We start from the raw sequence: 17,582 nt of genomic DNA, 5'->3' as shown, positions 1-17,582 counted from the left end.
ACTTCAAGTGTTAAGACTACCAGCCACAACACTTAATTTCGGGTTTGGATACCAAAGTAACTTGATCTCTTCCCTTGTTCTCATGAGTTAATACCATAACAGACAAAGAAGCACTCTTAAATTATTCTGGTTCTCAACATACTACCAGTAAATCACCTATCTTAAGAATTAATCCTACCAAGTACTATCTAGAACAGGGCTGAACTTCCAAGTGCAATTGCTTAACTGCTAAATTAATTTTGGAGCAACTAAAACTAGAATTCACTAATCCTTCATGAAGTAAATTGCCCTGTAGGAACATTCTAGCTCAACCATCTGTGATTTATGTAACATATTATTCTTGCTGTGTGCCAGTAACCACAGACTGATTTTACCATTGTTGCAGTACCAACACAATTGGTGAGTCTACCAGCATCATCTAAAGCTTCCCCAAAACCTTTTTGTTCAACCATGTTGGCCTTTGAAGGTCTGTGAAATTGGCCTTTTCAGACAGATTTTAACTTTTAGCATCTTCTGCCTATCTAAAGGGGGAAATCCCCAAAGCTTTGTTTTCTAAATAATGTTCTTTAGATGGTGCTCACTGGTTTGATGTAACTGTGATTGTAGAAGCTGAATTAGTTACAACAGTCTTTATGTACAAGCCCCAGTAAAGCTGTGCACCTTAAGCTAAGAGACGCATAGATGTACTGTTTAATAGGATTTGGCCTCCTTCCATGGAATATCTTGAGGTCAATTCCTAACGTGTATTGCTTCCAGCTGGAAAACAGTGACATTACCAAGTGCAACTCTCACAATAAACAAGGAAGAAAAAAGTTTATTGCTTGAATTGCCTTCAACTACACGTAAGTGCAGTTAGGAAGGTAATCTGGGCTCAGTGTGAATATTTAGTTCCTGCAACCCTCTCAGTGTTGCTGCAGGCCATGCGACAAGACAGTTTTGCACCACTCCCTGTAAAAAGCACATCAAACTAAGCGGACATCTGACACAGCTTAAGAACTATGCTCATCGTTAAAGCATTTTCTGCAGATTCAACTTATCAATAATGCTAATATTTTCTGCATGAAAAAAGTTAAAATTCCTTAAAAGCAGAGCAAGCAATTTATCAGCTATTAGCTTCAAGACATAATCTTTAATTGCAATGTACATAATTAATTTTATGACACAGCAAAACTATCCCTTTGCTCTGCTGTGTCTTACAAACTTTTGATCAGCCCTAGATACTAAACTGCAGAAGTTGTTCCCAGCAATTTAGAGAATGCAATATGAAATTATATGAATATGAATTAATATACTGCAGCTGCAGCAGTACAGCTTTTGCAAGAATTAAACTAGAAAACATTTGATATTGATGAAGTCATACTGAGACTGCATACACGTATTTTTCTTTTCCATTTGAAATCTTTGATGGCGAGGCTGATTTCACCTCCATGGCAGTAAAAAAGTTGCCAGATGATATTCCTTTCATCTTTAAAGCACGTGATTTCTTTACTTTGTTTTTTAAGTCACGAGCTGTTTATGTTTATTAGAGTTACAGAATGGGATCATAAAGTGACTCAGGTAGGCAGGGAACTCCAGAGAGACCTGCTCCAGCCTCCCAGTCACTGCAGAGACAGCAAGAGAAGGCTGCCGGTGATCCCATCTTGTCTCAGTTTCAAGACCCTCCCAGGACAGATATTCCACAGCCCCTCTGGGTAACTTCTGGTGTTTGACTGTCCCTACCGCGTACACATTCCTCCCAATATCTAAAGTACTTTGTACTGCTGCAGCTGCTGACTGCCATTGCCTCTCATCCTTTCCCCATGCACCTCAGAAGAACCTGGCTCCATCTTCTTCACACACAGTCTCCCACTAGACAGATAAGACTGCAGTGAGATCTTCCCCTCTCCTGAGATGGCTCCTATCCAGACTGACCAAACACAGGTCACAAGCTCCAGCCCCCTGAGCATCCTGCCACACTCACTTCAGTATGTCACTGTTTCTCTCAAAGTGGAGAGGGCCAGGCTCAGACAAGGTATGTGAGATGTGGTCTCAGAAGCACCAGAGGGGAAAAATCACTTCCCTGGAGCTGCTGGCTACATGCCTGCCAATGCAGCCCAGCATGGGCTTGGCCTTCTTCCCTGCAAGAGCACACTGCTGACTCATGTTCATCTTGTTCACCAGCACCACCAGGTCCACACTGTGTAACCCTTCAGGAACAACTGTGCACGATGTGGTAGTGGAAAAAAACACCTCACCATATTAAAGATAGAGCTGCTTGAGAGACAAGGCAGTTCTACAGCATCCCTGCTGCTGTGGAACTCATTCCACACTTGGGAACCATAGATTATAAACGTGCACTAGAGAGCCAAACCTCTGCAGACAGAAATACGCAGGATAATGAAATGGTTTGGGTTGGAAGAGACCTTAAAGATCACATAGTTCCAGCTCCTCAGCCTTGGGCAGGAACACCTTCCATTAGACCAGGCTGCTCAAAGTCCCATGCAACCAAGTCCCAAACATTTCCAGAAACGGGGCATCCACAACTTCTCTGAGCAACATGTTTCAGTGTGTCACCACCCCACAGTAAAGAATTTCTTCTTAATACCTAATCTAAACATACTCTCAGTTTGAAGCAATTGCCCCTTATCTTATCACTGCATACCCTTGTAAAAAGTCCCTCTCCAGCTCTCTTGCAGGCCCCCTGTAGGTACCAGAAGGTTGTTCTAAGGTCTCCCAGGAGCCTTCTCTTCTCCAGGCTGAGTAACCCCAGGTCTCTCAGCCTGTCTTCATTGCAGATATATTAAATGAAATAAAAAAGCAAAAAGAGAATATTCCTTATGCCTCCTTGAATCTGACAACTAGCACAACACAAATGTGTTGACTGAAAACAGTGTTTTCAGACCCTGATTCAGAATCTACCTCATGTATAACTCTGAAACATTATTATGGGCAAGCAGTGATATGGACCCCAAACAATTCAGTAAAATATAACGAACACCATTCTGCATAACAAGGTTTCCAACAGAATGACTAATTACAACTGAATGCTGTCCGTTGGGGAAAAGGTATCCCTTCTATCCAACCAACTACCACTGCTTCCCTCCTCTCAGCACTCCTACACACCATGGTCTTTCTGTATACACAAGCTCCCGTGGGACTTCCATATCACTGGGTTATGTGTTCCACTTCCATACAAACAATTACTCATAGATTCTATAGTTATTTTAACAAGCTATGATTTGTGTAACACTGAATCCATAAGCAAAACAAATGAGTATTCTACTTCAAATATTTCAGTGCTTCCTATTCCTGATATTACTGGACTAGCTCCATAGAGATTAACCTTAAGAAGCGAAGCATAACAACTGTGTAAGATTTGCCTAAAATGAATTTTCATTCCCCCAAAATTGTTTAATACATACTGCCAGCGAGCCCTTCTGAGCATCAACACTGCATTCCAGAGTGACAGGAAAGAATTTGCATTCATGTGCATCTCTGAATAATTACAGCTGCTTGGGTAGGAATTCTGTATGGTACTAAGGAGCCCTGCTCTAGGGGGGAAAATTCACTTGAGTTGCTGCTAAAAGATAAAACTGAAGTGCACAGATCTCACTAAGGGCTCCACTGAGGTCCGTCTCACGATTCCAAATTGCCAAGAAACATAATATTGAAAATTAAGCCTCCGAAACAAAACAATGCAAGATGGTCATACACAAGGCCAGAAGATCAACAGTACAACGTGCATGGCATATTTCTCTCCAGGCAGAATAATTTGGCACAGTTGTAGGATTTCCTACGGAAGCTACATCCTTAAGTCTTGATTCACTGATGAATGTTTACACTTCCTGTTTGGATAGCATAGCAAAAAACCACATTTAACACAAAAGCACCCTTCACTAATCATGGGGCTCCATGGGAAACAAGAAATTATTTCAGAGTGGCTAAACTGAGACATTTAATGGGTGTGCTTTCAGAATACAGAGCCTTCTCTACAAAATACTTAATAACTTAGTATACCACTAGAAAACTAGACAAACTTTTGTCAAAATATCGCAGGCAAGGTTTCAATTTTGAATGAAATACTTCATAGCACAAAGACAGTAGATTTGTACTAAAAATAAAAAAAACCCACTCTTTTTAAACCCCAACAGTTAAAGGCATGTTTAGTAAACTTTTATAGCTGATATTCCCTTTTCCGTCCCACCTAATTGTAATGAAACAATATGAAGAAGATGCTTTATCGGTGACTCAGGCAGCAGAGATCTGAGCAAGATCCAAACAGCTACGCAGCGCACAGCTAACACCATCCACAGAAGAAACACGGATGTTTTCCATTTACATTCCCTAGCACTGATCCTGGAAGTGAGCGATCAGTGCTGCTAGCTGGAGGCCAGGATTCAGGGAGTGAGGAGGATGCAAGCAGCCAAACGCTGTCCCGGTGCAGCGCGAGTCTCGCGGCTGCTGCCACCGCGCTACAGCCTTCGTGCCATCCCACTCGGTGGTTGGCGTGATTGAGAACAGATGTGGCGAGACCACTCGTTTTCAAAGGCTGAAAGTTGCACTTCCAAAATGAAAAGCTGGCACACTATTCATCTGCTTCCTTACCAAGCCTTTGCTATAATTAGCTTTGGGCATAAGGAAGGAGAGACTGTCAAATTAAACTAACCTCCCCACTAAACCCCAAAACCTCTGAAGATATTTTTAAAGAGTCACACATTCAAATGCCAAGGCTTGAAATGTAGACCTACCACACATTTTCTTTTCTTACTGCCTCCCAAAACAAGTTTTATATCACAAAAGGTTAGTCCAGGTATGCCCCCTGGAATAACATTCCTGTGGTCCAGATGAGATAACTGCACCTCCCTCAAACGAGCCAAAGAAATAGCTTTAATCAAGGTCTCTTGCTGCACAGCCCCACCTCCAAATCACCTTTCTTTCACAATACAGCACATTTTTCAGCGCCTGTTTTCCAGGAAGACTAGATTGAAGACACCAGGCAGAAGCCAAAATGTATGTTTCTGAAAGTGCCAGCATCAGGTTCAGTTCTCGTGTGTGCCAAACTTGCTCCTTTTTCTTTTAATATGCCAAAAACACATTGCTGTTGCTATGCAGCTCAACAAGGTAGTTTAAAAAAAACCACATCACACAACAAAAACCAGAACGCAGCCTCCCACCTACAGGATGTTTCTGAAACCCACGGAGGCTGGGTGCAAATTAGGCGTTCTCAGACCTTTCTGGTGAGAGCACTTGGGTGCAAGCTGAGAAGTTCGTGCTGTCTGAAAATTACCTCCATTTCCTTACACAAACTGGGCTGTCTGTGCAGTGTTTTCTCTCCTCTCTCCCCACTCCCCAAAAAGCTACCTCCGTCTTAGCCCCTGATTTAAACAAATAACCCCAACCCCCAAAACACTATGAAGGTATTTCCGTCAAGGAAGATCTAAATCCAGTTCAACGGAGATACCCCAATAACGCAGGCAGGGACTATCTAGGTTTCAAATTACTCATGCAGTATTGAGCAGAGTCATCCTCCTACCCCTCAGAGACATTTACATGCTCTCACATGTGATTCCAAGTTATCTTCAGACAGTTTCACCCTTTGCTTTTTGAGAGCTGGACCTGCCCAGCAGAAGATACTCACCGAAACAGCTCTCTCTAGGCAGAGTACTCCCTAATCAGAAAACAAGATTAAAGAAGAACAGCAGTGGCAGCAATAGGAAGACAGCTTTATGAAAGTGAAAGAAGAGAAAATAGAGGGTACCTAAGCTGACAGGAACCAAAGAAAGATTTCTGCATAGTCCCTCTTTAATGCTGGCTAGTAAGCTGTTGGCTCTAAGTCATCAGGATGGTCTTCTCCCTGCAGTAACTATCTTATTGCAATCCAGATGCTTGGCAGACAAGGGGGTTATCACAACGACAACTTTTAGAAAAACACAAGCCAAATTTATGGGGTGTAATTTATATTAGTTTGCTGCTGGTTTTTTCAAACATTTGTTATTGCATTTTTCCTGCTTTCAGTGAAATCTAGGACAAAATTCTCATAATCTGCAATGCAGCTGTTAGGTCAAGAGCAGATGCCTCTGAAAATAAAGATTCACTTACTAATATATTTAATAGCATTTGCTTTGACTGGCATTTACAGTTTCAGAAGTCACACCTATCTGTACTGTGAAGTGAGAAGACAACTCACTGCTTTTACTCTGTATCATCTTCCCAGTTCTCAGCAAGCTTGGGCCTTAATATATTAATTTTTTCAACACAATTTTTTTTTTTTTTTTTACTCCAGTGTATCTACCTGTTTACCATATTCAGTGGAACCTAATTAAAGACCAGTAAATTCCTTCTGCCCACAGTAAGTCGAAGCAACAGGTCTCCCTTTGAACCCTGAGTAAAGCCACACATGTGGAAGGCACAGAGTCACCAGAGACAGGGGCAGGTCCTGCCAAGGGATGGATGCTCTCTGCTGCCCAGGGCCAGCCTGCATCCGGCAATTCACTGGGAGTTCGGAAGGCAAAGACCAGAACAGATTTTGCTACAACGTAAATCTTGACTTTCAGCATGGAAGTTATCCGCCCATACCGCTGTAAAAGGCAGCCCGCTATGCTCTGTAACACCCCACAACTTATTCCAGCAGTGGGTGAGGAAATCACCACTGCTGTCTAGCTTTCATTATTATGCACAACACCATGACTCACTGCTTACACAATGATTTCTAGAATGAAGACAACACTTAGGAAAAACAAATACTTAAAACAGGTAACATTAAAAAGGTATACACTCATAGATAAAAAACTAAAACAAAAGTACTCTTTCCTTTTAGCTTAGTGATTTGAAGAAAAATAATCAGGAAGTTGGCCCCTTCCCCTCTGCTTCATGCAAGTTCTGGGTATAAAACTAAATATAGCCAGGGAACGAAGGCCCAGAAAACCATTTTTCTAGCAACACACAAAGCAGAAGTTAAGCACAGTATTCTGCAAAGGAAGGTACAACAGTTTGTCTCTTTAGGACCAGGGCGGTTTAGACTAGGTATGCCATTTGAACCTACAAGTATTCACTCAATACTTTAGCTTTTAAAAATATGATGAGCTGATCAACCACACAGGATGCCTGGAGTCTGGCAAAAAAAGCACTGCAAATGTGCCCTATTTAAAAAAAAATTCTCCACACAGCTGTTGATTTTGTTTCTCATTGAATTTTTTCAGCCATTTTTGAACATGGAAGTAAACTATCGTTAAATGTTAATGCTATTCTTCACTGCTTCAGAAAAGACCCCAAGTCTACTTTGGGCCAACAGAAAGATACCTCAGTACCAAACACATTTTCAACAGTCTCCTGATCTGAAGCACATGAAACAGCACGTGAGCAATACAGATTGATTACAGTTATTAACTCCAAAAGGTAACATCACCCTGTGACTAAATTTTATGCCAAAGTGCCTGGTTTCCATTTACCAGCTAAGTAAATCTGGCTGAGAAACTTAACACCTTGGGCCTGTATGTCCCAGTCTGCAAAATATAATATGTCCTTTGGAAGACTTGAGAAAACTATTTGTGGCTTTGCATACATAGCACATGGCTGGGAATCGTGGTATAAGTTCAATTCCCTGCTGCATCCTCAGCTCAGCATACAACTTACAGCAGCTCCTTCCATGTCAGCTTCCTAGTCTGTAAAAAGGTATAACCTGTAGTTGTTTTTAAATCTTCTTCAGGAGGTGGATATCAAATCTTTGGTAAGACCTGGTATTAGAAATAGCGAAGTTGTTTCTTAGGTCTGAGAGTATCCAATCTGATCAATACAAATTTCCTGGTCAGGTAAGATTACTTCTGTTTTAAAATATTTATGAAACAGAACATGTTAAAAGTTGTAAAATGAGAAAGCATTTCTGTTACTACAGGAAAGAAGGACTGAAAGGCAAATACTGAACCTCTATACACATGGCAGATGCAGGTTAACTTGAGAGCAAAGCTGCAGGACGCAGAAGTGTTTTAGCTTTGTACAACTGCTCATCTGATGTCAACCTCCAGGGTGTGTGTAATGACATATTTATTCCACATTCCTAGATGGAACAACCCAGGCCAACAATCAGAGGCATAGCAACTTTATGTGTCATATGGTGAGGTCCTACAAGCCGCTCCATAAGTCTGGAATGACACCGACAGTCCAGTGTGGCAGCAGGCACTAAACTGATGGAATTCATCTGTTGTACCCAGTGATCTCCTGCTGCCACTCACACTGAACAAGGACCAAACCTGCCTAGCTACTAAAGGTTGCCATGGAAGTTGAAAGCCATTTTTCCAGTATCAAGGAGAAGCTTCACTGCAGTTTTCACGTATTTTCTTTAATGTTTCTCTTCTGTTATGCTTGACATTTCCTTCCTGAAGTATTTTACCTACAGATGGAAGCAAGTTAAGCATCATTTTCTCCCCCGGAGAAAGGGAGAAATCAACAGATATGGGTGTTATGACTCTGCAGAACAGGGTAAATTTCCAAAAGGAAAAAAATAACCTAAATAGAATTCCCCAGTGGAAATTTTTATTTGTGTATTAAAGGTTTATTTCTGAAATATATTGAACTGAATTACTTATTTACTGCCCAAAAATAACATGCAACATTAGCATTAGTAGTTCTGTATTCCTTTATATTGCTCTCGAGAGAGATAGAAATGGATAAAAATCCCTGAAGGACTAAGGAGCACTTCTCTGGAGGAAAGGCTATTCAGATACAGAGTAACTTCACAATTTCTGGGAAACTAAACTGGGCAAGTGATACAGTTATTCCTGTCATCATGCGCTGAACACAGAAGCCTCACAAAACGTCTTTTCTAGACATAGTTCAGTGTATGATATGACAGGCAAAAGGGCAAGAAAACTGACTTGTTGATGACTGCAGAAAACCATACAAACCTACTGAAAAAGAATGGAAAACCCCACTTAACTGAGGTTTTCAAAAGAACCCTTCTGAAGGAAACAAGTGAGACAGCAATCAGTGGTACCTATGACATGTCAGAATAAGTAAAGATAGATGCATGGCATTTCAAATCTATTTCATATTTCTGCTTAGGTGCAAGATGGAAATACAGCTTTCTCCTAAAACAGAATCTTGTACTACTCAGCTGAAATTTAGATATAAGAAGTGAGAGCTCCAGGCTTTCTGCAAGTAGAAATAGGTCCTTACAAAAGCAATTTTGCCGCGTTGTGCTAAGTGCGTGCACTGGGGTTCCAGTGCATGAGGTATAAGGAGATTCAGAGAGAGACACCGACTAAATTTTGTGCAATTCAAACAAACCACACACTGGGATCTCCGACGCCTTTCACGCTCACCCGTCAGTGTGTTATCAACAATGAGATTCACTGTTAAGGTTATTAATGGCCAGCTATGCCGGTGGCAGCTCCGTTATTCCTCAGCAGAAGAAAAAATACTCTGATTTTCTTCAGACAAACAACCAAGCCATCCACGTTTGTTTTCATGTAATCGAGCTACAACTCGCCACTTTAGTCAGATATTTGAGAGCAGCATCATTTCCTGCTGCTTGAAAATCAGCTTTGAGGGGCGTGTACTCTGCAGAGGCACTGCTCGCTGTCATCCAGGGAGCATTTAAAATAACTGTATATTGACATAAGGAGCCACCGGCCCTATTATCGCCCTTCGAGTCGGCAGCAAGGAGCACATCAAACCAGTTGCGTTCCGGGCTGCGCCGCGACCCTTATCAAACAATGCAAACAATTTTAATGAGCTTATCTGCCGGAACATATTGTCAGAGATGTTAATGCAGAAGCGCTGCCAGCACCGCATGCCAAACGATTCATCAAAAATGCCTACGACTGCGACAAAAGACGGGTGTCCCCCCCAAATGAGAGACGATAAATAAACACAAAATGGGGCTGGCGGGGAGCGGGGGGCGGGGATGGAGCCGCCCTCCCCCGCGCAGGCACCGCGGGAACTGTCACCCCCGCCCCGAGGAGCGGGGGGCGGCTGTCACCCCCACACCGGCGTGCGGGGGGCGGGCACTGCCCGGTGCCCGGTGCGGCTCTCCCGGCCGGGCAGGGGCTGCCCGCGCCCCGCCATCCGCGGCCGCCGCCTCCCGCACGGCGCCGCCTCCCTCCGAGATCCGCAGCGAGGTGCTGCGGCTCTTTTCCAAGGGGAGCTGGCTGCCCGCGAGGGGGGCGTTCTTTCCCTCCTTTTTATTTCCCCCTCCCCACCTCTTTTTTTTTTAATTATCATTTTTAACCGCCTTTCTTCCGCCCGGGCGCGGCGAGCCCCCGCACGCATCCCGCCTATCCCCCGAGCGCTCCGCAGCCGGACAATGCGGGGCCGGGGGAGAGGAGGGGGCTGCAGCCCGCCCGCCTTATGCAACCGCCCCCCGCGCCGCCGCAGCGCCCCCGCAGTACCTGTAGGAGCGCTCCCCCCGCACCGTGTGCTTCCTGAAGGGGATGATGGTCCCGTTATCCTGGATGATGTCGTTGTTGTTCTCGCCATTTGGGGACAGGGCTTGGGTCGGTCCGGGCATTGGCGCTCCCGCCGCTCCGCAGAGCCCCGAGCTGCTGCCGCTGCTGCTGCTGCTGGTGTGCGGAAGGTGGCGGCAGCCGCGACTCTGCCGCCCGCCCGCCCCGCCCCGCCGCGCGTCAGCCCCCGCCGCCGCCACACGTGACCGCCCCTCGCCATGGCAACCGGCCGGCGCCGCGCTGCGCCCGGGGACGGCAGCGGCGAGGGAAGGGAGGGAAGGGAGGGAAGGGAGGGAGAGGGGCCCGCCCCGCCCCGCGCCCCCACACAAAGAGCCGCTCGCCCCGGGAGTGCGGGGCAGCCGCCGGCCCCCGCGGCGGAACGGCCCGAGCGTTCCGGCGGCCCCCGCCCGGCGCGGGCACAGACAAAGCGCCGGGGCACCCCCACACACGCCCCGGCCGCGCACGGCGGTCCCGCTGCCCCCGCGCCTGTCCCTGCACCCGTGGGCGGCACAGAAACGCCGCCTCTCCCGTGGAGACCGCGCCGTGCCCCTGCCCACCGCCGCCTGTGACAGCCGCGTGTGCGCCCGGCTTGTACGAGACCAGCCGAGACCTCGAAGCCCGATGCCTCATCATCACCCTCCGTGCCCCGGTACCTCAGCATCGTCCGCCTTTTCCCCGCACCAGGGAGCTATCGCGCTCAGGCTCCTTCTTTTGCAGGAGCCCCCACGCCGGGCTGCTCGGTTACACAGCGCCGAGCCGCAGCAGCGAACACCGCCCAGCTCTCGCCAGCATCTTCCCCCGGTGCGGGTGTGCCGGGGGCTATGGCCATCCCCACCGCACAAAGCCCGCCTGCACGGGCTGCAGCTTGCAAGAATCATGGAGTGCGTTTTGTGTTTCATATCGTAAACATTTTATTTTTTAAAAGTGCATAAATATTAAGTGACATGAAACTACAAGATGTAAAAAATCATGGACTCCTAGTAATAAAACAGCACACGAAGGTGTAAGTTATTTTATGCTCTTTTTTTCCCGGTTCCTGTGTCTGCTACTCCGCCTGCATTTCCACCCCAAACACCAGGATGTTCAAGTTACCAAGCTCTGTATCCCTGCTTACAACTTCACTGGAGAGCACACCACGACATCTGTCAAGCTGTATTGCACATTTCCAGCATTCTCCTGCGCTCAGGCTTCCACAGAAAAAACATTTGATGGTACATCCTTTAAAATCTTGCTTGTATCAGAAACAAGAATGGAAGAGACCTGCCAAGGCAGTAGCACTGAACTTCTGGCACTGGTAGCATCACCAATCACACAACCCTCCTCTCTTCTTCCCCTCCTTCTAGAAAGGTTTTTGCATCCTCCCCAGTCCATTTCCTTCTGCAAAGCTCCATGATTTCTGCATATCTCCCCTTGCCTAAATAGCAACGTGCTTCAAAGTTTGACATTACCACAGATCAATGCTGGTCATCCTAAGGAGCAGATCTGAACTTCACTGTGGTCAAAACCTACCCTCATGTCCCAATAGTGCATCGAAACCCACACTTCTACCACATTAGAAAAACATACTATCCAGCTGTTTACAAATTGTTTTCTCTAAGCAGAAACCAACAAGGGCGGGGGGGGGGGGGGGGGGGGGGGCTATAGGCACAGTCTCTAAACAGATCTGTATGACCTCAAGGCTGTTAGATGCAAAGTATTTGAGCCGATCTATTAACATCTTAAAAAATACATGCCCCCCAAATCCAACACTCTTTTAAAAATAATTTCAAGATGGTAGGTCAAACAAAAGCCATGTGAGTATTTCTAATGTGTTCTCAGAGACATATGCTGATATTTTAACTCAGAAGTTCTGAAGTATGAGTTTGATCAGGTTTCTACCCCAGATTTTTTTCTGCACAAAGACAGTGACTTACCGAAATTTTAACTAATTTTTACCTAACCTCAGACTGAAACGACACTTCACTGAAAGCTTAGTTTACATGATTATATTCATAATATAGACCACTCACAGAGAGCTTATAAGGTGAATACTATCAATAGCACGAACTGCACAACACTTGGACTGCTGAGAATATCCTTGGATTTAAATCGGATGTATACATTAACACACATTTTAGAGCAATCTCTAACAAGGCTCAAGTTAGTCTGACAACTTGCCACTGTCCTCTGAACATCAAGACAGGGGATCTTACTTATTCTTTCTGCCGGGTTTTCAAATACACTCAAACTTATCTTTCAGTAACCAATCTATGGACATTTGCAATTGGCACACTTCACCGAAAAATGTTTCATTCATCTGGTAATTGGAGGAAGCTACCTTTGAGCCTTTTTCAAAACAAGCAACAAAAAACATTCTGTTAAAAAGGCCAGTGAGCATCTTAGTAACACTCAAGGACATGGAGAAGCCAGAAATGCTATGTGGTGACAGAATATAAAAATAATCAATAGCAGGTCTTTATCTGCCAGACATAACCCTACCTGCTCTGCAAGGCAGCAAGCAGTAAAACACTCTGCAACCCTAACTTGTAAAAACATTTTTATTTCTTCACCAGTGGCAAAGAACAGAAGCTTCTTTATTGAAGTCTCCAAAACTGTTTAAAACATGTACCAACAAAAGTATAGAAGAGAAGTGCAGGTGAGGAGAGCATGACAGCTTTGCTTCAGACCTCTTCTTGCCTCTGCATTAGGACTCAAGGTCAGAAAAACCCATGCTGCCTCAGCACAGTACCTTACCTTTATGGAAAAAGAAGCCTGGCACTGGTTTTCAGGAAGCACACATTTCAGTGGGTTTCAGTGGATCTAGCACAGCTCAGGGGGCTCTGGGTGCAATATGGATTCCATATGCACAGCCTTCCCTCTACTTAATCTCTGTTTCTGGGCACCGTGTGGCCCACAATCACAACTCCTATCTCTATGTGCTGGAAGCCCCCAGCATCTTCTTCCCACTTCCATCATTCTAAGCTAAGAGGTCTCAAAGAAAGAGGAAACTTGTTGCTGTTATTAGGTGTCCGTCCATCTGTGCTACCTTTATAGATTTTTACATGCACTAGGCACACCAATAGAGAATTGATCTGAAGAAGGAAAGGTCAGCGTTGGTGTTGATAAAAAGCTCCACCTGTGGTATGCTGAAAGTACCGAAATCTGGTACTCACAAGTGATGTGCAGACTAAGCAAAGCACAGAGCCAGGAAAGCAATTTACTCTGAAGGGTGGAATTACAAAACCTGATGTAATAGATCTTCAGCACTGAGACCACAGAGGCAATGGTTGAAAGGGACCTATGGAGGTCATCCAGTCCAATCTCCCACTTGGAGCAGGATCATCACCAATATGAGATCAGGTCACATTTGGTGACATGATCTTAATCAATCCAAATCTTGAAAATCTTCAAGGATGGAGACGTCACATCCTCTCAGGACCACATGCTCCCGTGCCATGCTAGCCACACAGCAAGTCCCAGGTGTACTGCTGATGCAAAAAGCATCACCCTACCACATCAAATGCATTCCAGTACTTTGATTTCTGCCATGGTGAACCAGGTAGAGAGAACACTAGAACAGGCCTAAACATCATTCTCCAAAATCTGGTTGCTCCTTCCTCTTCAGAGCTTTTGTTCTCAGTTCCTCTCTCTTTACTTGCTCTAAGTCTCACTTACTGCAGTAGAAAGGCCATACAGGCTAACTTACAGTGCCTGAGAGTAAAATCCTCTAAAAGCCCAAGATGCGGCATTAGAAAGACCTCAGGCACACTCGACCCAGAATTTTATATTAGGCAGTTAATGTGGAAATAAATTATAAATATTTTAATGCTGATAAGAAGCAATCAATGTACAGCCTCTGACAGCAGAGGTGATGGCCAGGCTAGAGACTTCTGCTGATACATTTGTAAGGGGATTAAAAAAAACACACACACTTAGGGAGTATTTCATGTGACATAGCCAAACTATAAATACAATTAATGATTGCAGAAATTCCCCACTGCTTGGATAACTTCGGGTGGGGGAAGCAATAGGGAGTGAGACTAAGAAAAACACATTTAACCCTACAATGGCCAGCTTGAATCCCTCATCTCTGACATCTCTGTTCATGTTCAAGCTCTAAAGGAGTCAGTGTGATATGGCTTGCACTCTTCTCAGAATACAGCCCAGCTACAAACTGCAGCAAACACCATGCAAATATAATTATTTTGGGCCATGGACATCACTTTTCTGAGGAATTTAATGAACATTCCTGTCACAAGTGCAGTTTTTTCCAGTGGGGGAAAAAAACTCCTTTGATTAGATTTCAGAAAACAGTTGGAAGGTAGCAATAACTTTTGGAAAGCAACAGTCCAGAGCAATGTAGTCCGCTTTCCTAATTTAATTATTCTCATAGTCTTTTTTTATCACAACAAAGATTAACAGAATTCTGTAAAGCCACAGATTTACATACTGTAGATTAAAATAAGTTAATTCTAGCAGTCGTGTGCCTGTGTTTATCAGAAACCCATGCAGAAACAGGCTCTTTCTCCTGAAGGAGTTGGCCAAGAGTGTTTAAATTTGAAAATAAGTGAATAAAGCAAATCAGGAAGAAAGTTTTGGAAGAGCTAAAAGAAGTCACTCTGTTAAGTCTTGGGCACATTTTGGTTGTTCAAGGAAGTCCCAATTCATTAAGGTCCATTGACATACTTTATTCCCAGCAAGAGGAGATTCAGTAAGATGGGTATAACCATAAGCATACTTAATTAGGCTGCATCACAATCAGCCTAATTTCTAAAGTTGCATTTAGTAGATTAGGAACAGAAGATTTAGGAGATCAGATTTGCATGTTATCTGTGAGAAGTGCAAGTGAGGTATCTGCAACTGAATGTCTATTAGAGAGCACCGGCTTGTGCCAGCCTAAACTAGAGCACAGTTCTAACCCGCGACGATAACGTATCACACAGAAACACCCATAAAGGGATCAGCAACAGCAGTGTTATTAACACAGCAAACATGTATCAGACATGATGTGGTGCATGGTAAATTTCAAGCTGACCTGGGTTATGCAGAACTCATGTTTCCAGTTTTGCTGACATACTGTCAACAGCACTGATCAACCCAAAGGAAGGCAGTGTGGCATAAAATCACTTCAGGTGAAAATTCAAAACTGTAACTTTATAGACTTTGTTTACACAGCACTGAATAAATCGTCCCACCTCCATCCTGGTACTTCATTCTATACCTTGTATTTCTAGGCATTTAAACTCACTATGCCAAACACCAAATTATAATTTTGTCACGACAAAGAAACACTGCATGAGTTGTATTAAAACAGTTACTTATCACTCCAGACATCCTGTAGACAAAGAATGAGCTTCCCACCCTTGGGGATTCTGGTGTTGCCACTTTAAGCAAGTCTTGATTATTTGCCTTCCCTGGAGACACAGAGATAAAGAGGGGGGAAAAAAAAAAAAACAAAAAAGAGAGGGCTGTCCCAATTACACAATGTGCATGGACCACATCCCTATGAGGTAATTCAAGTCTATTTTTAAATATACAGAGATATTTATATTTCAGAGCTCACATTTAACATTTTAAGAAGTGTTCTGTGCCTGTGAGGAAGCGTAAAATAAATGTTGGAGTCTTTGTCTGCTAAGCATACTTGAAAATTTGGTCTTACGAGTTGCAAATCCAATCTGACCATTAGTGCATGAACCGATTGCTAAAGAGAGACATCTTGTAGAGCCACAGTCCATGGGTATTTTCCTTCAGAAAGACTGCAGTTACCTTTTATAGTTACTGTAGAAATCAAATAGAAATCAAAGGATTAATTCAAGATTCAAATACTGTCTACAAAACAAGGGCTTACATTCACAGGAACAGGATTTCAAAAAACCTTGAATAAAATATTTTAAGTTGTGTACTTTTAATATTAATTCTTAGATTAAAATTAATAAATTGGTTTAGTGGACATTTATTAAATCCCATTAGCTAAATCTAGCTGCTTTAAAGAATAAACTCCCCAAATTCCTATTTAGAAAGAAGCATTCTTCGGTATACATCAAAGGATTCCTTACTTAAAACATAAGAAGTTCACACCAAATAGCCAGAACATTTTTATCCAGTACTTTCTATATAACAAAAAGCTCCCGTGAGAGCAGGAAATACTTCAGTGAGGAATGGTTCCAAAGAGAAGAAATTTTTACTTCCATTAACTCCAGACTAACCCAAAATTTGGAATTCTTTAGTGTCTGTTGCATTTGTTTTCAGTGATACCCACTGGGCTAAAGCAGAGTTTCAGACACACCTTGTGGAGCAGCTCTCATTTAAAAACCTGTAAATGGAGGCTGTGATCAATAAATGCTTTGAGTAAGGATTCCTGTGTCCTTAATACCGGTTGAAAGGAATTGAGACTGGAGAATGACTCATGGCTCATTCACATGCATTTACATGGAATTGTTTGGCTGGAGCTGTTCTAGATGTACCATTACCACTTCCATTAGCACTGAGGTGTTAACTAGTTTTCTAGACTTGTTTTGTCAGAGTTCAGATGCAAAGACTATGGAAAGCCAAAAGTAAAAACATCAAAAATGTTCAGGTAATCTGGATTCCTACATTTTTTCAGAGGATGACAGAATTTGAATTAAATGAAAGTGAGATTAGTGTTCTAGAAGAGAAGGATTTGGGTTTTCATGTTTCCACACAGTACAGTTTATGACTGTTACAACTGGGAAAAGTCAGAGCTTCAGACATTCGTATCTTAAACAAAACCAGTAAAACAAGTTAGAAACGGCAAAAGCCTGGAAGGGCTTGGAAATGTGAGAGACTAAGCCTAGCATTTATTTACTTATTTTCAGCTGTTGAGGAATCTTTGGCTCTCTTGGGGCTCAGGAAGGGTGTCTGGAAAAAGGTAAAAAGATGATAAAATCAGGTGGGAGTGGACAGTCTCCATCTCTGATGTATGTTCTTACTGCTCTACACTGAAAACGTTAGCAATACACTTTGAAGGCATTTCAGTCTTTTGCTACAGACCTGTCCGACCTGCCCAAGATGCTCGCCACTGCTAAAGAGGAAGAGAGAAGGCTGGCACAAGAAAGTAATGATTCCAGCAGATGGTCTATTAAACTTTACTGGATCAACAATGTTTCAACCAGCTGACAAAGACTTTACAAACCAGGATTTGAAGGGGTTACTTTGTCCCAGGAA

The 17,582-nt window shown here is 43.6% G+C and overlaps 1 protein-coding gene across 4 annotated transcripts in view; it reads right to left on the bottom strand.

The window, feature by feature from the left end:
• MAPRE2 (microtubule associated protein RP/EB family member 2) overlaps positions 1-17,582 on the bottom strand; it is a 99,412-nt gene that overhangs the window by 47,594 nt on the left and 34,236 nt on the right. Inside the window, exon 1 of one of the 4 annotated variants that reach the window (XM_032124777.1) lies at positions 10,365-10,570. The exons of 2 other annotated variants lie outside the window; for them this stretch is intronic. In XM_032124777.1, coding sequence (XP_031980668.1) covers positions 10,365-10,483 — 119 coding nt within the window. In that variant the 5' untranslated portion in view covers positions 10,484-10,570. Of the gene's footprint in view, positions 1-10,364; positions 10,571-17,582 lie in introns of those variants that run through there. One more of the 4 variants, XM_032124797.1, reaches the window with a different exon arrangement.

Source organism: Corvus moneduloides, chromosome 1 (genome assembly GCF_009650955.1).
Source record: "Corvus moneduloides isolate bCorMon1 chromosome 1, bCorMon1.pri, whole genome shotgun sequence".
NCBI classification, from domain to species: domain Eukaryota; kingdom Metazoa; phylum Chordata; class Aves; order Passeriformes; family Corvidae; genus Corvus; species Corvus moneduloides.
Note: the sequence above shows the minus strand (reverse complement) of the source record. Positions and strands in the feature narration are given on the sequence as shown.